Below are 21,561 nucleotides of genomic sequence, written 5' to 3'. Positions count from 1 at the left end.
TGGAGGGGCAGAACAACCCTGTCCCCCTTTCCCTCCCCATTGCTGAGAGCTCTGTGATTACACACTCATCCGCTAGCTTACAGCCCCTCATAACCCCAACCTAACATTACCAGTGCAACATAAATGGCGAGCAATATTGGGGCTATGCAGCCATACAGTTTTGATCCAGATGTCAGCTTGGATGAGGAAAGCAAAGACGCACATGAAGCTATTTGTCTGCAAGTGGATGCATCAGAATGGAGCGGAGCAGGGAGCTTGTGCCCCACCCAAGAACAGGTTAAAACACATTTTAAAATGGAATTGGTCTTTAATATAAGTATCTATAATATTTTTCTCTCCTCACTTTTTACATTAGTTAACTATTAACTGGGCAGTTCTGGTTGCTCAGTCAGCTTTAAGTGAGGAAATGCTTCTAAGGTCAATATTAGCCCATTATGGTGTTATACAAAAAACTTTTAGCAAACTGTGTGTTTCTGCCTTTTATGTAGCAGATGCTGCTCAGTCTTAGGGAGACGCTGTTTAACCCTATTACCCTACTATCCTAGGCACTTTAACATTGGGAGTTGGGTCATCTAGACCCACTAGACAGTGCGCTAAACCTTTTTTCTTCAATTATTTGTGATCTTCACTGGTGTCCATGGATTACATGAAATCTTTCCACCTTTATCCACCTTTGTCATGGTAGGGAGAACACGTCAATGTAAGGGTGGGGTCATCTAAGATAGCACAAGGGTTAAATATTCACACCCTAATATCTAAGATAATTAAAAATGAATAGAATGTAACAAGAATTCTAACTCGTCAGACGTGTTGCTGTTTGATCAGTTCTGCGGTTAAACATTTGGGCTAGATGTGTAATAAAGAGACGGTAGCAGCACTGAAGCATGTTACATCTAGTCTATTCAATCCTTTCCAACAGAATCATCAAAAAACACAGGGACAAAGTGTTTTATTTGAATGTCAAATAAACATTTAAATATCTGAAACATCTAGGTACAAAACTTACAACAAAACAAAATATGCTCATTAAAATATAAAATTAGCAAAAACTGAAGTTTAATTTTAAAAAAATAGTTTGAAACAGAGTTCCTGCATCAGACCTGTGTTCCTAATGCTTCACAGAAAGTTGGACGTTACTGCCAGCTGAGCGGCTCTTTTCCCTCTACTGTTGCTGCTCCCAAATCGTCCTTTCCCTCTGGGATGCAGTAGAAAGTTGAAAGGTCTGGCAGGTGCCCGAAGGAGCTCCATGACTGGTGGAAGGGTAAGAAGCTGGACGCCTCCCTCCGGTTTGTGTCACTGCTGTCAATATTATTGATGGTGATGATGTGGGAGGTCGAAGGAGCAATGTTGCTGTAATTTACAGGAGTGTTGGGACCTGGGATGCTGGCATTGCCAGAGGCGATGGGGTTGCCATCGGTTACAGAGTTGTGGAGATTTTCAGTTTTTTTTCTGTTTGACACAAGGCCAGAGGAGGAAAAAGTCAGTGTTGCGGTTTGAGATGGGAGCAGATTGGCGGCTGGGTTGGGCATGAGGCTGGCGGGACGGCTGAGGGCCAGACGTTGGGTGAGGATCTCGTGCTGAAGTCGCCGGTCGGTCCAGTCCTCTTGAGGCTGGCGGTGGATCTTCATGTGAGCGTTACGGGATTTGATTTTATAAAACATCCTGCAGCGAGGAAAGAAAGCCAGAAGAAATGAAGGGAAATCCGTCTAATCCAAACCATGTGTTTGCTTTCGCTACAGCTTAGAAGAGGACCTCTTTAAATATTACTCACTTTCCACACAGCTTGCAGGGAAAGAAGCTGGCCAGTGAGGGGATGGGAACAACCTCCTCCAGACCAAACTGCCTGTTCACTGGCTGAGAAACGGGCGTCACCTGCAAAAACAAGAGTGCCTATTAAGCTTGAAACAACTTGTTGAGCTGCATTCCAAGGCAGATCTACATGTCTTCCACTAATGCTCTGAGCAAGAATAAACTATTGCTTAAAAGAAGCCACACTGGCACACTGGAGTCATTTTGTTGGAGGCAATTCAATGAATTGAACACTGCATATTCTATATTCAGCAACAATTCTACCATACCTCCAGTGAAATTTGGAGAAATATATACAAAACAAATATTGATCCAATAATGAAACACTAAGAAAGTGCAATTCAAATAATATATAATGTTGTAAATCCACAAACCGTTTTTTTTTATTAAATACCATTTGTGGAACTGTGTGTATAAGAATATTGGAAGTTTTGTTTGGTGCCTTTAAAAGTAGTTTGCCCTTGAGAGTGAGAGTGCAGATATATTTTAATGTCTGAATCATGCAGAGTGTGAATAAACGTTAAAGTCCTGCTGTTGCTGGAAGACCTTAAATGAGTTAGAACTGTAAAAACAATTATAGCAGAGCCTGTTACGTTGATATTCCAGACAAATGTTACATTTTGTACCAAATTGGCCAAAGATGTACCTCAGGATCTCCTCTTTCAGAAAAACACGTTTGCCATGAAAAAAAAAAAAAAATGGCAGCCATTCATAAAGATTCATACACTCAATTGTTCCAAAAATATTCCATTTCTGGCTATGACAGAATTCCCTCTCTACTTCATACTCAAATAGTGCGAGACTATTTAGTGCCCTGGATTTAAACAGCAATTCTGATGCAAATGCTGAAGTAAAAACCTTGTGATTAACCCTTGTGCTATCTTAGATGACCCCACCCTTACACGGACATGTTATTCCTGCCATGACAAAGGTGGATAAAGGTGGAAAGATTTCATGGAATCCATGGACACCAGTGAAGATCACAAATCATTGAAGAAAAAAGGTTCAGCGCACTGTCTAGTGGGTCTAGATGACCCAACTCCCAATGTTAAAGTGCCTAGGATAGCACAAGGGTTACGATCACTTTATGAAGATTTCATAAAGATTATTTATGAATCCACTGTTCTGAGAATGAAATCCTGGATGATTTATAAAAAATCAAGTAAAACATCTAATTTCCAAATGAAGAGAAACCAATGAAAAATGATTTGAATTACGTCACAAATTAGGCTACATTGCACCAGTTAGCAGCACTAGCTGTGGCTCAGAACTGATTTGATGCTAGCACATGCAGATCGTTGAATTATCTTTCAGAGCAAATAAAATCAAATTCCATAAAGAAAGTGACTATTTGCATGTAGTTTTAAAAACATGTGCAGCCAGTGTTGAACTTTTTGTTGGCCGCACAGACCCAGAGGAAGGGTTAAGTTTAGGTTTAAGGGTTGCAGTTACACCAAGAACGATTCACGCGGCAGAGGCGAACGGTTAAATGTTAAGTCAATGGTACAGACGCAATCTGAGGTGCGATTTGGTGCAATTTAACCAACAGGCGTGGTGCAAAGGTCGGGCAGCAGCACGATTTCAGTGACATGATTTAGTACCCGTCTGAACCAAATTGACCAACGGTACCCATCCCTGCTGCTGTTTGGCGAAGGTGGGTACACCCTGGACAGTCTGTCACTGGGCCGATGGAGCTGGAGTGATTGCGATCACTATGCCGGCTCCCGGGAGGCGAGCTGGCGGCCAGACAGAGACCCGCTGCGGTATGGGGAGCCAGCCCGCTTGGGTCTTCTGAACTTTGGGATCTTTTTCTTGTTTTCATCAAGGCAATAAAAAAAAAAAGTCCCCTGATTGTATTTTTGTTTTTATTTTAACCCTTTCTGGTTTATTTGAGACAGCAAGGCTTCAAACTCAGTCAGAGCGAGAACACAAATCCGGAGAACACATTTGGGAGTTTAAGTTTAATTTCAAATATGTGCGACCAACAACAAAATCCAGCCTTGGAGGAACTTAAAATGTATGTCGTCAACAATGTGCCATCTTTTGTTCTCCCGCGCCTGAGCTTGCGCAATGCGCATGCACTCCTGGGGCTTTGTGACATCACAAAAGCTCATTAATTCAAATCGAGCATCTTTGCTACAGTTTGATTGACAGCGATTTAAAAGGAGAAATACTCAGAAATGCAAAAATGAACTGATTTCTTATGACATTTGTTCTCTTTCATATGAAAAATGGATGTCAAAAACTCAAAAAACATGATTTTCATTGGAGGGGGGCTACAAGTAATATGATTGTATGATTGTGGCATATTTGTCAACTTGATGTTAAGCTTTGTTTCCATGGATCTTTGTTTTTTTGGATGGGCTTTGATAAGCAAGATGCCTTAGCCCAGTCCTTTTTGTTTAATGTTGATCATTGAGGAAAAGTAGTAAAAATGTGACATTTTAAGAACCAAAGTAAAGTTCAAAATTCCCAACTTGACTCTTACACTTTTTTGAAGCTCCACCTCTGCATTTCTGCACTCAGCCTCTTTCTGCTTCCTCTGCTTGTCCACAAGCTTCTTCCCAAGGTAGTAAAACTCGACGCACTGAGCCACAGTCTTAGTTCTCACCTGCAACACACAGCAGCATTCAGATCGTGTGTCATCACATCCAAACAACACACATTGTGCAGTCTTTGCATTTCCTAACATTAAAGTCCCACTCTGATCAGCTTTTGATTTACAGTAGAAGCATTCCCAGTGATCCTTTACTTATGATTATGACGTTTCTTGTTTAAAATCAATAAACCTGTATTGTTTTCTAGGACATAGTCTCTCCAGAGCGGCAATAGTTCATTAGATATTCGGCTCTGAGTTGTGGGCGGGAGCTTGTGGCCTGCCAAGCTTATTTTCTACACAATAATTATGATCTTTTTTAAACTGCATTTTTTTGTCTGCTCCTGATTCTCAATGATTTGAAAAAAGAAATATTCAGAAATACAATTTTAAGCTTAATTTTCTCAATATGTTTTTTTTTCCATTGTCAGAAAAATGCTACAAGAAAATGTGTCTTTTATTTGATACGGCTTCATGCTCAAAAATGTCCAAACAATGAAACATTGTACAGCAGAAGTTTTTGGGGTACTTCTAGGACATAACAAAATTGTTTAATGGATGTTTCATGAATTATGGTTAAAGCAGAGCACTTTTTTACCGTCTTCTCTATGAGTGCAAAGTCCTTTCCGTGTGTCTCAAGAGCTGCGGTGAAGAGACTCTTTTCAGCGTCGGTCCAAAAATCACAACCTGCAGAGACAGAGAAGGGGGAGGGGCTTGAGGTCATGTGAAACAATAGAAATACATACCACTCAGAGTGTCATGCATGACCTGCTGTGATGCAAAGAGATGGGTCTATGAGTTCCCACCAAATGTGTTCAGGTCCGAAAGAAGTTCCCATTTGATACCCTGTGTTTGTGTGGTAAAAAGTTGTTGAATTTAGCATGTTTTTCTTTGCTCAGCAGGTATGTGTCAGGCTGCTGTTTCTTTTGGAAACAAGGAGAGATTGAAAGCTTCAAGGGTTGAAAAAAGGGGTTCTGGAACATGCCAGGAATGAAATACATCTGACCACTCTCAAGCTGTTGTCAGAGGCTGCAAATGTGTGTCTGGACCCTGAAACACAAATCTGAGTGAACTCTGTGGTGCAGAACAATGTCTGCTTTGTTGTGTGATTTAAATGACCAAGAGGATTGAATGTGTTTGAGGAAGAAAAAAAGAAAACTCGCTTCTACAGAGATTTCTATTGTGCTTTTAGAATGGAGTTAGCTTATTCTTGTTTTGTTTTGTTTTATTTATAAAAAATGTATTTATGCATAAAGACCCACTCCAATAAAAACTGTGTTTTTAACATGTTCTTGTGGTGTTTTTCTGATGATAACAATAAAGAAAATCAAGCATTTCTTTATCCAAATCTTGAATCAGAAGCTTACAAAAAATTTGAAAACGATCCTATTTGTGACGTAGAAAATATGTTGGGCGGCATTCTAATGACTTGTAGACAAATAGATCCATGAACATCTTTGTTTTCCTCGTCTGAGCTGGAATCTGTGCGGCTGGATAGCTCCAATATTGCTCGCCATTTTTGTTGCACCGGTTAATGTTAGGTTGGGGTTGTAAGGGGATGTGAAATAGCAAGAGAGCACATAAACAACTCTCAGTTGAGGGTCCCATCTACAACACAGACGTGAATTTATATTGAGCTACTGCTGCTCTGCAGAAACTATGTCCTAGAAAACAACACAGTTTTTTTTGTTTGGTTGGTTTTTTTACTAAAAACTGCATAACCATAATCAAAAGACCTCTGGGAACATTTTTAACATAGATCAAAAGATGATCAGAGTGGGTATTTAAAATACTGGTACACTGAAATGTATCAAAGGTAGTATATGCTTCAAATTTGAGATCAGAAACGTTCAGTTTTTCTTTAAAACATAGGTAGCCCCACAAAAGACTGAAGCAGATGAGGCCACAGGTTACCTGAATAATGGTAGTCTCCTGCTGGCGAGTGCTGCGAGAACAGCAACATCTCCAGAGTGGCCTGCAATACAGGGGAATGATGGAGGACGGAGAGAACAAAACAGATGAGGCATGCAATGGTGCTGAAGATGCAGAAAGAAATAAAACAAAACAGAGAAGAAAGTCAGAAAGAATGAGTGGGTGAGTAGGGGATGCTTGGAAGTACGTCATGATGTGTGGAGGAATAAAGAATATGAATGAAATCACTGAATGGGAGGCTGGAATGACCACCAGTGGCATCAGTTCTCACCATTGTGTTGCCCTGACAATAGTGCAGACAGTGCAGAGCCAGCTCTGTGTTACTGCCTCCTCCTGGTAGACAGCTGGAACTACACACGGACAACAGCTTCTCCACTGAGAACGACAAACACACAAAGCAGACAGGGACACTAAGATTTTCTACTCTGTGGAGGCAAAATATGAACTTTCTAGCCTCTTCGTGTCATTTACCTTGGTCTTGTAGGTGTGTGCTCTCCTGCAACTCATCCCATGGTTTCCACAGCAACTGTTCCCTGGGCGGGGCTTCCTCCAGGAACCACACACCGGACAATCCATCATCCACGTGGCAAAGAGGAAGATCTGCCTGGAAGTCAGGACCCACGTTGATGCGTCTGAGAAGAGGCAAAAGTCAGATACCAGTCTGCCATCAAAACACCTTCTGAGGGCAACTTTTTTAACTTACGGTAACTCATCCCACGCCTCCTCCTCCTCATGCGCTGCTTCAGCTTCCATGTGATGGAGAGGTGGGAGGGAGGAGTAGAGCCCTGTTCCTCTGCGGAGTGGATTGAGGAGAGGTCGAGGAGTGTAGCAACCCCTTTTTTGGGACCTTTTGGGGTGAAGGTTACTTGGAAATGGAGCTCCATTGTAGTTTGAAGTGGCCTGTTGCTGCATGCATGCGGAAAAATAAAACTTCAGTCTCATATCACTCTAAACTTTGGTCAAAATCTGAGAAAAAAATGGAAATTTTAAGGATTTTAAGTTTCCAAACTGTGGTATTTAAAGCACATCTCAGGAACATCTTCACAGCTCTCTAAATAAGCAATGGCAGCTGAAATAAATCCCAGATACAAGCTCACACACTACTCCAAGTCTGTCTAATTTCCGCTCTGACTCTGCTCACAGTATCTAAAAATAAAAACAGGTACAGCCTGTGTGGTTTTTAAATGTTTCATAAAGTTGGAGAAAACACAAATTCTTGACAAACAAGCATTCGGGTGTCCGCCCACCATGTCTCCTTTCATAGTCACTTCTTCCTCCTTCCTTGCAAAGTTGAGCTTCTGTCGTCTAAAGAGCCACATAAGTTCGTAACCAACGGTTGTACAAATAAGTACCTCAAATCGTTTAAATTTAAAGAAGCGTTTGGCTCTGACTTGTTCCCCAGAATAGCAAATGGACAACAAAAACAAAACCACAAAAACATAACTTTAAAAAAAATGTCAACGTTGATTTAATTTTTTCTGATCAGACGATAGCAGGTTCCAATCCCGCCCTTCCTTCTTATGCGTCGAAGTGTCCTTGGGCAAGACACTGAACCCCACATTGCTCGTGGTGGTTATAGGTTGGTGCCAATGTCAGGCCACTAGTTTGTGTGATTGGATGAAGGGACTGTGACTGTAAAGCACTTTGGGTCTTCTAAGCAGGTAGTACAGCATTATATAAATACACACTATTTATAAACAAGGTTTTTTATATCATTTATATATTCTATCAACTGAGTTCTTTATAATTTTGCTGTGTTGGGAATACTCAGAAGCAGGGAATAAAGAAATGAATGTACTTAAGTCAACTCAAACTGTGGTTAATTGGTGTTTTGTTGTACCCAACCGTAGACCCTCTCCAATCATCTATTGATCTATTATGGTCTTTTAATTATAGTCATGCCGTTTTAAGCCAAAATTAAATAAAAAAACCGGTGTGTTTTCTAGAACATAGTTTCTCCAGAGCAGCAGGAGTTGATTAGAAATTCCCCTCTGAGTTGTGGGGGGGACTGTTGAGTAAGCCCAATCCTTCCCTGCTCGTTTCTTAGAGCTCTGTGTTTACACGCTCTCCCGCTAGCTCCTCACACCCCCAAAGCTCCAATTACCGGTAAAAACAAAAACGGCGAGAAACGATGGAACCATACAGCCGTACAGTTTCAAATGGAGCGGAGCAGGAAGCTTGTGGCCCGCCCAGTGTTTTTTCTAGCACAAACTTTTTAAACAGCATTTACATCAGCTCCTGATTCACAATGATTTGAATAAAGAAATCCTCAGAAATGCCATTTAAATCTTATTTTCTTTATATATGTCCTCCATCGTCAGAAAAATGCCACAAGAACATGTTAAAAACACCAAAAACACAATTTTCATCTGAGTGGGTCTTTAACTCTCACTTTTGACCTTTATATGGGTTGCTCATAACTAAAGACTTTTGATACTTTTTAAATGTATTTTTTTAAAAGCTTAGATTACAGATGATCGCATAAATTACATAAAAATTCTGACGGCTGTGAAAATGTTGTACCTGTAGGTGTGATCCCTTCAGACTTGTGGAGTCACTCTTGGTGTTCTGGTTCACTTTGAAAGGTGCTGTCCTTTCTACAACTTGGAGATGCTTTGCGGAGAACAGGGATGAGCCAAGAGGAAGATGAGAGGAGGGAAGCAGGGATGGACCGCCAGTGAGGCAGGCCGCTTTGGAGGAGGAGGAGGACAGAAGATGGGAGGACGGGGTGAGGGACGTCGACTTGCGGGCATGGGGAATGTCACACACGGCTGGTGAAAGACGAGAATCAACTCAGTAATGAAATTTAAAAGACAATTTCTAGTTTGTATCCACCAGTTGTAGTTTGATTCCAGTAGAAATACAAACAATAATAAATACATTTTTTTTACTTTTGACATAACTTTAAAGTGTTGGAGGGTAGAAAAACATTTCAAACTACAAAAATGTGTGAAATGAAACAGTCATTTGCATGTGAGGAATGGGAAACTTCATAATCTCAGTGATAAAAACCCACATGTCCCGTAAATTTACATGTGGGTGTTAACCTGTGGTTGTTTCAGGGAGTAAAACATGGTTCCTTTGAAGAAAAATAAATATATTTGGGGGGGGTTCTTCTTGTTGTATGATGTTTCATTCATAAAAACACTTACCAGTTGGCTTGCTGCTGTCATCTTGGTTGTGGGACTTAAGGCCGCATTCGTTGTTGTTGGGGTCACCTGACGTCTGTGGAAAGCAGTAGGACAACAGTGGAGACTTCCAGATCATCCCAGACTGGACGGAGGGCAGAGAGTGAACGCGGGATGGGAAGAACTGAAGTCCACCAAGAGAGTCTCCTCCCAGAGGGGGACCGCTGACTCCCTGTGTGCTGGGGGAGTCCATTTTGGAGGGTGAGATAGAAGGAGGGGGTAAGGGAGTTGGAGGAGGGCTGAGAACCGAACACATGAGGTGAGACGACGTGGGAGGAGATGGGTAAGATAAAAGAGAGGAGTAGGAGGGCGATGTGGAAGGGAGCTGGTAGGTGTTTGAGTCAAAAGCGCAGCTTTGTCTTGACTGGACTGATTCAGAAGTTTCCCCTCTCCCTACCCCGAACTCCCAAACCCGTCCTGAGGAGTGAGTGGGGAATCTTCTCTTTCGTTGGGACAGAAAAGCCTTGGAGAAAGAGTCCAGTTTCTGGGTGAACGTCCTGCTGCTCACACCAGCAGTTTGTGGAGCGTGGCCTGCAGCCAGGTGGCCGTCTGCAGCCACTCTCCACTTTTCTTCTGCCTGACTGGTGGGGGACATGTTAAGCCAAGGCCCGTCTGCTTCTGCAGGTTGAAACTGATCTTCGCCCGACCCACAGCTGGACCCGAAATCATCCTCTCCTCCAAGATAATTATCACTCACTCTGGAATCTTCCCGACAATACTCGGCCTTGTCATTGAAGCCTCCTGTGCTGCTGGCTCTGCTGAAGGACACAGTTTGTTTTGTGAACACGCTCATGTTAGCCTCCCGTTCATCACCTGTCTCATAGTTGTCATAGTTTGTTCTGATCCTGCATCTGTCGCTGTCCTCAGAGGAACAGCTCAGCGTGTAAAAAGCATCATTTGTGTTTCTGTAGCAATCACTCCTGTCATTAAAATCCTCTGCGGCCCTGTCAAAGCTCTCCCTGCCCTCCCACATTTCCTTTTTACCAAACCAAGAGTCCACCAAGCTACTGCTCAACCTGTCATCCCCGTCAAAAGCTTCTCCTAAACTGGTGTCGCCATTTAGACTGCCCGCGCTAGTGCTTAGGAAGGCTCTGTCGCTGCTGCTGCTTCCTTTTCTCAGCACAGACGGGCCGTTTGAGGGCAAGAAAGAGGCTGTGGATTCTTCTCCTTTATGTCTGTATTGCTCCAGAGAATCCGGGCCGGACTGGGAGGTCGAGTAGCCCACGTCCGAGCTTTGGCAGCTGGTTAGGATGAGAGGAAAGGGTGGCAGGTGGCGGTGGTGCTGGAGGTTTAAGAAGGGTGTCGGGGAAGAGCAATCCTCCATGATGGCGCGCCTGCTGTTGCTAGAGAGCCTGGAGGACACAGAAGTAGGTCAAATGTTCAAAGTAAGGAACATATGTCTGCAATTTGGAATAATATCAGTAAAAACTAAACCACAAAAATTAAACCAACACAAACTGATGGAAGACAACACAATTTTACCAAAGAAACTATTATGAGGAGTTAAAATTTACAAATAAATAGTCATTCAACTTTTACAAATCCAACATAAATAAATTATATATATATGTGTGAGTTAATAAAACCACACTGGCACCGGTGACCTATCTCACCTATAGGGACAATTTCGAGTCACCAATTAACCTATGAAGCATGTTTTTGGAGTGTGAGAGGAAACCGGAGAAACCTACGCACGGGCAGGAGAACATGCAAACTCCACAAACAGAACCCAAATGGGGTTGGAACCAGGGCCTCCTCCCCGTGAGACGAGAGCGCTGCCCACTACGCCACCCTGCAGCCCATAAAATCTGTTTAATTTGAAACTTTTTTCCAAAAAAAGGAATTTAACTGATCGGTAAATAAAATGAGTGATTTAAATCATCAAATGCTTTAATTTATTTTAACTAGTCATTTACATTCACAGGGTGAACCATGTAGAATGGACTCAGTTCTCCGACGTACCCATGATAGAGTCCTAGACGAGCCAAATATCAGTAATCATGATAATGATGATGAAATTACATTTTGGACTTGTACTTTAAAGGAAAAGATAGGAAAACGACAACAAATGCAAGAAATATCTGAAAGGGAGGGAAAAGAGGTAAAAGCCTTATGAGTTCTCATCCTTATACTCTAGACCAATTTTATGACTTCATTCCGTGTACCCACTATCTATTATGGTCCCTCTTTAGTAAGTACACTCAGAGGGTTTTTTATGAGAACAAATATTCACAAATACCTTTTTGGCCAATTAAAAAACCCATATTACAGCTTTAGATAAGCAGCAATTAAAATTTTGAAGGTATTTTTGGCAAGCGCAGAATAGTGTTGCAAAAAACTGTAACTGTGTTACTGAATCACTTTGACGGCCAAACCCAACTAAAAGAGGCTCCAGTAAAGGTCCTTGGTGGGCAAACCTTGAGTAATAAGCAAATGTCGTCATACAATGACATACCTGCTTTCACGATCCAATTTAAAACAGCAGATCCTATTAATAAGCAAATTTAAAAACCTTAAAATTTAGGTTATAAAATTGTTGCTCCCAAATTACATTCCTAAATGTTGTTAAGAAGAAGGAAAAGAAGACGCTTTGATTTGTTCACTTACGTAGTATGAAATAAGAAAACAAGCGTGTTTTAATAATTACTGTAAATTTGTGTACCATAGAGAACACGTGAGTACATTTATGAAGAACATACAGAGATATGATCGCTTACTCCACTCCATTGCCAAAACTAACTCTTACAGTTTTTTTTAAACAAACTCAAAAAATAAAGTCAGGTTTTCTCAATAGAATAAAAAAAACAAATATTCAAAAAGCATGGTGTTATATCCAGACATCTTTCTTAATTTTTCTTGGTTCTCTTTTAAAACCACGTGTTGTTTGAAATAGGACACTCAGTGAGTCAGACAGAGAAAGAACCAAGTAAGACGAGATGAAGCGGCAGATACACTGTATACTCTTGAGGTTTTTCTCTTTACCCGTCCTTGGCACTCGAGCTCCTTTTGGCATGCATTCTTCCTTTGTTGATGGAGTTTTCTACTCATCCCTTTTCTATTGATTCTCTTCATCCTTCTTTCTTCTGACTCTTCAGCTCCCCAGGAGTGATTTTCGACCTCTCCTTCTTATTTTTTCTGCGTGTGCGTCTCCGTCTTCGCACACCCAGCAGCTACATCTCTCGACACCATTAAATGCACCCAGGACCTTTTTTTTTCTCTCTCAAAAACAACCACACAGACAAACGCACACACACCAACTTTCACGGTCACACGCTGTTGCAGGTGTCAAAGAGGACCAGCAGATAGTGATGTTGCCTGACTGCCTCAGCATCGTCGTGGTAACCACATCCTGAGGAAACAAACGATGACGGATCTCCCTCCTTTTCAGCTATCTTTATCTCTCTTTTTTTGCCCCCTTCCTCCATCTCTGTTCGTCTTTCCGCCTCTTTGCCCGTCCCCTCTATCGTTCTGCATCTGCTGTTCTTACCAGACGCCTATAACTTTGTTGTCCCGTCTTGTTCCTCTGGCTTTTTTTTTCATTCGCTTCTTGTCTGGTTTCTGCGCACATCTATTTTTATATATATATATATATTTTTTTTACATTCATAGGATTCTCAAAAAACACATACAGTTCCCCATTTCTAAAACTTTTATGTTTTAGTATTAAAAATTGGAAACAACACTAATATTTTTTAAATACTGTGTGTCTTTTGGATGCACAATTCATTGGTAAACATAGAAAAGGTACTAGTATTCTCAATAAAAATGTAATATTTGCCTAAAGTGTATATTTTTATACCAGTATCCATGTCAATCTGTCGGCAAAAAGTATTTTTTTATATTTTTTTTCTGTGTCAGTGAGAAAATGGCAAAGCGTAGATGTTTTTAACAGCTCAAGATTCTCCAGCTGAGTCAGCTGACAGGAAGTGAGACAGAACGAAACAGGAAGGAAGGCGGCCACAAACGACGAGGTTCAGGGAACCCTCTAAACCCCCCCCTCCACCACCAACACTACCTCATGCAGCCCCTCCCACTCACAAGCACATTGACTAAAGACGGATTAAGCTGTAAAATATTTTCTCCTTGTTATGTCACTGGCTGGCCGTAAAACACCTCCATAAACACATTTAACCTCAAGCACAACCACTCGCACGTCCAGCAGCGTCCTAACCTTTGCCCTGCACTGGAGCTCGTGCAGCCATCCTCATCATGACACTGCTTTGACTTTGCACACAGCAACCAAAACCCTAACACTGATTTTTTATTTTTAGTAGTTTGCAAAAAAGAAACTGGCTGAGGGACTCCAACAAGAACGCTTTTCTGCGTGCAGGCAGATTGGAGAACAATTCAGATTAAGATGCAGACCCTAATGTAGATTTAAACACAAGAGCAGGTAAAAAAACACTTCACAAGTCATTTTGTTGCACTTTATTTATCTTTTATTAAGTTTATTTTCAGTTCGTTTCCTGTATGTTCCTATAGATTTTGCATCTCTGAGAAGCGCTTCAAGATTCCTCCATGTTAAAAAAAAGAAAAGAAAAAGACATTGAAGTCTATGGCACTATTTGAAAAACGTAGAAAGCAGCAGTACGTTGGAGTTTTTAAGCATAAACTCAAGGGTTTCAGTTGGATTTTAAAAAGTAGAACTTAGTGCAACCTATTGCCTAAATATTTTGAGTTTTCTCTACCTTATTTTTCTGCTGTGTGGGAAAATAAAGAACGACACTGAAGAAAATGTTAATATGGTACCAAATTTAATGTAAACTAAAATCTTTTTATACTGTACTGTCTTTTGATATTAGGAAATATGAAAAAAATGCCATAAATTAACAAAAGCTGCTCTGTGTTCATAAAATAAATTGAATTGGCTTGAAATTGAAGTTTTAAATACTAAGAAAGTAGCAGAACGTTTGACTTTTTAGGCAATCCGCAAAGTCAAACTCAAAGAATTCTGTTGATATTTGAAAGTTTTCAATTTACTAGGCCCAATGACCATGAAATTTTACGTTTTCTTTAACTTTATTTTTATGCCGTGTGGGAAAATAAAGTGCAACACTGAAGAAAATGTTTATATGGCACCAAATTATGACTAAATTTAATGTAAAAAAAAGTGTTTCCTCAATGGATTCTGTCTTTTGATATTAGAATATTTGCAATGATTCCATAAATTAATAAACAACAATAAAAACTAGACTTTACAAATACTCTCCCTCATATCAGGACACTTCCGTTTAATTCTTTAAAAAATATAGGAAAAATGAAAGGAATTTATATGAAACCAAACTTCTAAGTGTTGACATTTCAAGTCACTGGCTTTGGGTGAAAATCATATCACAAAAAGCATCAATGATCTGCTCACGATTTTTTTGTGTGGATTGTGATGCTAATAAATTAAAGTGAACATTATCTAGTCAGTCATATTTCAGTTTATTCATTCATGAAATCCTTAACCTTCAAGTAAACTGGTGAGCATGCTCAAACACAGACAGTTCGCTGATAATAACCTTATAATGGTAGTCGGAGAGAACAAATTCTAATTATATTTAGCAAAGAAATCTCTAAGAAACGAGCAGATTAGCAATAAAATCAGGGCATACGTTTAATTTGTTTATCTTTCATCCATCTGACCATGAGTGTGCATGTGGATGATGGTTGTAACGCAATATGACTGCGTTTGTGGAAACCTCATCATTAACATGTATTACAGATAATTATGTGGGACAGACAGCAACTGTCTGACAGGACAAGCTCAGCATTTGCATAGATCGCAATGCCGATTTAGATGCGTTTTATTGATTAACTGCAAAACATCCACTTTTAAAGCAAAATAATGTGAATGAATAGGTAGACTTGGGCGTTACCTTTTTACGCCAGATAGTTCTTTTAAACCTAAGTTCATTTTCGGTTGCTGTTTTACGCCTTTACCTTTGAGTTTCTAAAGGAAGTCACAAGGAGTGCAGCAAGACTCCACTAAAAAAAAGCCCATTTATTACGAATAGACAGTAATTATAAATTAATATTTTTAAATGTTTACTTATTGTGACTTCTGTTTATTTATTTATTTTTTATTATTGAGGTTTGATACCATGTTTAGGAGTTAAAAAAACACATATTATTATCATACTTTTTTATTTTTTACTTTTTAAAATAAAAGCAAATAAAAACATATACAATTAACTTTAAGCTTTTTTACCCAATGTTCATTTGCATGAATTCGCTGCTGCTCGGAAGAGAAAAGCGAATGAAAAAATATGTGAATGAAAGGATGGAAGGGGAGTGTGGAGGAGTGAATCCGGGGGAAACTTCTCTGTAGCTTTTATTCTCAGATTCACTGTTAAAACCTGCGGGAGCAGAGGAGGGGAAAGGAGCCAGACGCATCTGGGCTTTTTTCTTTTCTTACAAAGGTTTACGTCTCTCCGTCATAAAGACAAGAGTGATGAAAGACAGCGGAACTGGACAAACATGAGGAAAGAGATGGCTCCGTCAGTTCTGCAATCATGACATAAATCCTATTAGTGGCAGAAGTTCACTTCACCGCTTAGCTGATAGTACAGCAAGGTAAAAACATCACCTAAAAGGCACAATAGCACAAGCACAAACACACAAAAACCCTGCAAGTGTCAATAAAACTACAAGAAAAAGGTGATTGTTTTGGCTTTTCTTTACTACACAGAACACAGAGGGGGAAACATTTGAAGAAAAATAACTGAAATTGAGACGCTTATTGCAACATTTTTGCTAATATTTTATATTAAAGTAATTGATTAAGCTTCAAACTGAGTTGAACAAACATCATTTACTTATTTTAGTTTTATACAAATGTACAAAGGGTAACTTATTTTTACTGAGATAGAAAAAGATGTGACTGCATAAGGCGGGAACTCAGGCTTTAAGAAGAAGCGCAGAAAATTCAACCTTGCGGAGTTTAAAGTGAGGGTTTGATGTTGCATGTGCACATACTTTTGTATGCAAATGCGGCTCTGTCAACACAAAGGAATCAAGGCAGCTTCACAAACTAAATGTATTCTGTAAAAAGTGTAAAAAGCGTGCTTCCGACTTCCTTAACACTGACTTCTTTCATGTGAAATGTGTGTTTTTTCACGTTTGTAAAGGATTCATTCACGTGCTTTGACACAGTGAAAAACTACATTATCAAAAACGTCTCTAGGTATGAAAATACTGCCAAAAAGTGTCAAATAAGCCCAAACAATGCAAGTGCATTTCCATGTTCCATAATCCAAAGTAATAGTTAGCAAAAGTCTAAATCTGATAGTGAAGCATCCTTTTCTTGCTGACCAAAACATAGTCAGAGCCACAAAATCTTATTTTACCCCTCTAGGAAAGTTTGATACTGCTTTGTATTGATTAAACTGTTACTTTTATAATTAATATGAATTATACTTCCTTTATGGCATGAATAAAAACAGAAAGAGAAAGAGAAACAAGCTTTTTCTCACAAATTTAAATTGTTTTTTACTATTAACAGAAGCCTGTATAACTTCCTTTCAAAATAAAAGATCTTTCCAGTCTACTTTAGTAACCCATTTTTTTTTAACTTACTTACTACTGCTGTTACCTTGAATACAATGACAAATCAGAAACTTTTTATCAAAGTAATTGAATTCTGTGCATTCTGGAGGAAGCGTAGGGTGAACAATGATGTCAGCAGGGTTGTAAAAAACCTCTGCCATAAATTTATAAATCTATATTAAATCAGTGATAATCAATTTACCCTTACTCTTGAAAATTGCTTTTATTTACTTATTTTTCAGCCAGAGAGCCACTTTGGAGGGGTAAAAGAGTAAAAGAGTGGCTCCGGAGCATCAGCTTGCAGACCCCTGATTTAAGCCATTGCGTGCTATTTTTGAGGGCCAGTTGATTAATTATGTCTTATTTTGGCTGACTGATTGCGTCTTTTGTGTCACAATAAGCGCTTCTAGTTCAAAATGTTCGAGAAAAACAAAGCAAATTGATAACTGCAATACAGAAAACAAAGAGAAGAATACTAGTCATATAATAAACAAAGACTCCAATGGGTTCCCTGCAGCTGACATGACCAAAGCCAAAGGTCGAGCAGCGGTAACCCACTTTTGCCAAAAGAGAATGTAGAAAATGGACATAAATCTGCACTCAACAAAAGAAAAAGTAATCTTTTTTAATGTTTGATTTTTTTCCCAACCCTCACGGTCCAGAAATTCTTCTTTATGTTCATGACCTCACTCAAAACATCATCAATAACAGTCCTGGACTTAAATAAAGACAGAGCAAAACGCAATACAGCACAAATAGTTTGGGAAATTCTTTAGATGGTCCTGGGATTTGAATGTTTTAGTCATTACACAGTCTTTACAGTCAAAAGCATCCTCTTTTCCTACTTTTTTCTGCTCTTTTTGAGCTCTGAAATTGGAAATGTTTTGTCCGGTTTGAGGTTTGTCGCAGAACAGAAATAATGACACGCTAAAGTTTGGATCATTTAAGGTTTTTGCATCCTTAGAATGCTATTATTGACTTCTTGGGTTATATGTCCAGTCTGATTTCTATCATGAACAATTCACGTCCAAAAAGGCTTTTAAGAAAAAAAAAATTAACTTCTGTAAAAATAATGCAGAACGAACAGGTACGGATACAAGAGACTCCTCAGTTATGACATAAATTAGGTTTATTCCTTTATTTACCATAAATCGAAAGGAAAAATGAGATTATATTTACTGATTGCAGTCGATTTAATGTTATGATCTCATGTCAACGTCAAACCAAATTGTGAGTCACTTTTTTCTTAACCCAGTTCAAAAGTTTGAGAGAAAAAAAGCTAAATTTAAGGACGATTTACAGTAATTACAGTAAAAAGTGCGGAAAAAGTTAGCTGTTCATTTTGACTAGAGTAAAACTCAGTGTTAAAAAGCAAAAATCACTTTGATGTAAAAATAATTACAGATCAGCTTTGCAATATACTAGATCTTTTTTTCAGTAATAATGATCAATATCAGGACAGCTTTCCGCCTCTTCCTTTTGTTAACTTTTCTTTCACGTTTTTCTTCATGCGAGTTGCAACACTGTGAAATGCAATATTAAAAATCAAAAAGCACCAAAAAATATTAATTTTTTTAAAGGATTTTAAATTTTTACCACTATTTCAGTATAAAGAAAAGGTAATAAATATTTTAATATTAAAAAAATGGAATTTCTTTTAGTATGCTCGTGTGTATTTTTAATTTTTTTGAATTTTTTGAGCACAAAGTCTGGATCCATCAATATCACTTTCAACTGAACGTAATTAGGGGAATTAGTTCACATTTGACCTTTACCATTTAAAATCCTTTCACTTTTTTACAAAAAAAATCTACATCTTGTGTTTTTTAACTTGTGCGTTTGTTAGTTTTTCATCTAAAATGCGTGTTTGTTTAACTGTTGCAGAGATTGTTTCATGTTTCTCTTCATTGTTTAAAAAGGAGAACGGTGTGAAGTCACCTCTCCTGTCAATCATCCGGATCAAACAGTGCTTCATTAAATATGCACAAAATGCTTGCATCTAAAGTAACCCCAGCCTCCTCGTGTGTCGGCCTTAAATTCAAGCAAAACCATGAAGTTTTCTCCGTTCGATCTAAAAAACGACATTTGCATGAACGCCGTCTGATTCTGAAGCAGCAAAAAAAGGAATTAACTATGAAAAATAGGGGATAGGGGTATTTTGTGGGATTTGTTTACAACTTTGGTTTTTCAGTAAGATAAAGTTGACTCCATGGAGGTTCAACAGAAGAGAACGTTTGTTCCCTCAAGGAGTAAATATTCTAGAACGTCTTTGATGGAGGCCGCCAAAAAGGGAACGACAGGTTTCCATGGTTTTGCAAGGGAGACACGCAACAACACTCCGGATGCTCACGCTGCCAAAACTTCACGGCAACCCAAGTGCCAAAACGAAAACATCTATTTAGAAAATGTCAGGCGACTCGTGAGGTAGATGTGTACGAACGTACCAAACGGAATGGAAAAAAAAGTTCTGTGGTCTTTTTGATGCAATAAAAGGTCGGGCTTTCCAGTCATCCACCAAGAAAAAAGGTTATGTGGCGAAGACCGCTCCTACCCCGAGGAAACTTTTAAAAAAAGTGGAGGAGAAAACAGAAAACATGAAAAATGTACAGGAAATCTAACTCAAAAAACATAGCAACAGAAAACCTAATCCAGTGTGCACCATGATCTCAGCCGCTGTTTACCCACACTCCCATGCAACTTTGAAGAGTTCAGTAAAACAAGCAAGTGAAGATTGCAGCCCTTACATGTTTATCTGATTGAGTCATGTCCACAAAGGCTCAAAGCATCTGATAAAGACCCCTCTGCTGCATGTAGACATGAGGAAGGGGAACATGCAGCTGTTCATCAGGCTGAATCCAACATGAACTCAACAAAAATGTGCTTTATAAAAATTAATTTAAAGTACTTGCCACTCTTCCTTGGCTTCCCTATTTGACCTCCTTTTACACAAGTGGATGAATTGAGCTATTCAACAATAAAACAAATGAACACTTCTTGCTTTTTTTAATTGTCGTTTCAGCTGAAAACGTCACAGACTAATTGTTCCATCGACTCCAGCGCTGCACTTCCTAACGTTTAAAAAAAAAAAAAAAGTGTGTTGCCCCCATTTCAGCTGCAGATGTCAAAGAAGGTCACAAAAGCGAAGGTAGTCAAAAATAGCAGCGGCTCCTGCACAAATCCTTCATCTGTTGCTCTGTCCACCTCTTTCAAACTAACAGAATAACACAAACACTTCAAATAAAAGGGAATTTGATGGCATCCTACTATTACTTTTGCCATGCTGTGACTTTAATTACACATGTGAACAGATCCACTCAAGACACGACCCTCACAGCTCAGTGTGTTTGGGTCAATAGACATAAGAGCTGGTTAATCTTGTCATGACATCTTCACAATGCTCACAATGAACAAAGTTAAGCCTGTGGTTTTGAGCCTCTAAGAGCATGTTTGATGTACACACCAACCTGATGTGGGTAACAACACTGAAATGCTACAAGTTAGACCGACACAACTCTGCACGTAAGATAGCAGCTACTCATGAAGGAAACCTGTTTCTTTAAGTTTTGTACAAATACTTACCTGTTGCATCCATAAACCGTTCTTCAGAAAACTGGTTTCATTGAGGATCCCATTCAGTAGTTTTAATGCACTATACTGTCCTCACTATGCTGTTCATGCCTTATATCAAAGCTTAACTGGATTATTTTTTGTACATTTTCTCTCCAAATGTACATAGTCTCTTAAAAAATGTTCCGGGTTATGTGAATTTAAACCAAAAAGTTAATCGAAAGTTGACTTTTTAAGACCAAAACAGGACATTTTAAGTGGGCCTTTGAGCTGAGAGGACATGACAACAATAATATTCAGACCCCTTTCTGACTACTTGAAATCAAAGAGGAATAGTGCGTTCTTACCCGTTAAGTTGTCATCACCAGGAGAGTTGTGTCAGTGGCTGTGAAGTGTGTATGGTCTGTCTCTAGGTAGATGTGTGAGAAAAGGGGAGGAGAAATGGTGAAGAAGTCAGAGATGTCGTTCTTACAGTTGGCCTTTTCGTCTTTCATCCTCAAAGCGCCGCTATGCGATGGTGTGTGTTCGTATGTGTGTGTGTGTGTCACTAGCTGTGTCATAGAGATGCTCGAGAAAAGAGAAAAACACTGCCGTGTGTAGCTTGGAGTCTACACGAAGACGAACACTTATGTACAGACTTTCACTTTGACTCAGGGCTCAGTCTCCTTGCTCATCTTTTGCTGTCTTTTCTGGTTTCCTCTGGTCTGTATGTTGGTGAGATTGGACTGACACACATGGATCCCCTAATGATTAACCGATGTGTAAGTGTGGAATACAGTAGCTGACGATTACTTCCTTTTGTTTTCTTGTTCCAAGTACAGATTTGTGCTTTTGTGCCCCATTACATCTTCAAAACGAAACAAAATAAAGTCCAAACAGAAAATTTGGTTTACATATATACATATATATATATATATATATATATATATATATATATAT

The 21,561-nt window shown here is 39.3% G+C and overlaps 1 protein-coding gene across 2 annotated transcripts; it reads right to left on the bottom strand.

Moving 5' to 3' along the window:
- Positions 1-932: 932 nt before the first annotated feature.
- LOC105356389 (uncharacterized) lies at positions 933-21,075 on the bottom strand. Of its 2 annotated transcripts, none has more exons than XM_011487396.4 (11): positions 20,970-21,075; positions 9,490-10,877; positions 8,861-9,108; positions 7,041-7,243; positions 6,809-6,969; positions 6,609-6,712; positions 6,320-6,380; positions 5,004-5,092; positions 4,298-4,420; positions 1,772-1,872; positions 933-1,662 (listed from the first exon to the last, which is right to left on the bottom strand). In XM_011487396.4, exons 2-11 carry the CDS (start codon positions 10,847-10,849, stop codon positions 1,134-1,136), a joined length of 2,979 nt encoding a protein of 992 aa, XP_011485698.1. In that variant the 5' UTR covers positions 10,850-10,877; positions 20,970-21,075; the 3' UTR covers positions 933-1,133. The 2 variants fall into 2 exon arrangements, with proteins under 2 accessions (XP_011485698.1, XP_011485697.1); XM_011487395.4 differs by lacking the exon at positions 20,970-21,075 and adding an exon at positions 12,508-12,726.
- Positions 21,076-21,561: the final 486 nt, after the last annotated feature.

Source organism: Oryzias latipes, chromosome 18 (assembly GCF_053564925.1).
Source record: "Oryzias latipes strain Hd-rR chromosome 18, Olatipes_Hd-rR_3.1".
NCBI lineage: Eukaryota > Metazoa > Chordata > Actinopteri > Beloniformes > Adrianichthyidae > Oryzias > Oryzias latipes.
The sequence above is the reverse complement of the archived record's forward strand: the minus strand, read 5'-3'. Positions and strand labels throughout refer to the sequence as shown.

Bases quoted from the DNA above. Each gene is read 5' to 3' on its own strand.
- LOC105356389 (XM_011487395.4), bottom strand. From the start codon at position 12,542: ATGCATGCCAAAAGGAGCTCGAGTGCCAAGGACGG. The intron at 9,109-9,489 runs GTAAGTGTTTTT...GTCTTTCACCAG, and splicing joins TGACAGCAGCAAGCCAACTG to CCGTGTGTGACATTCCCCAT. The intron at 4,421-5,003 runs GTAAAAAAGTGC...TGTGTGTTGCAG, and splicing joins TTGCACTCATAGAGAAGACG to GTGAGAACTAAGACTGTGGC.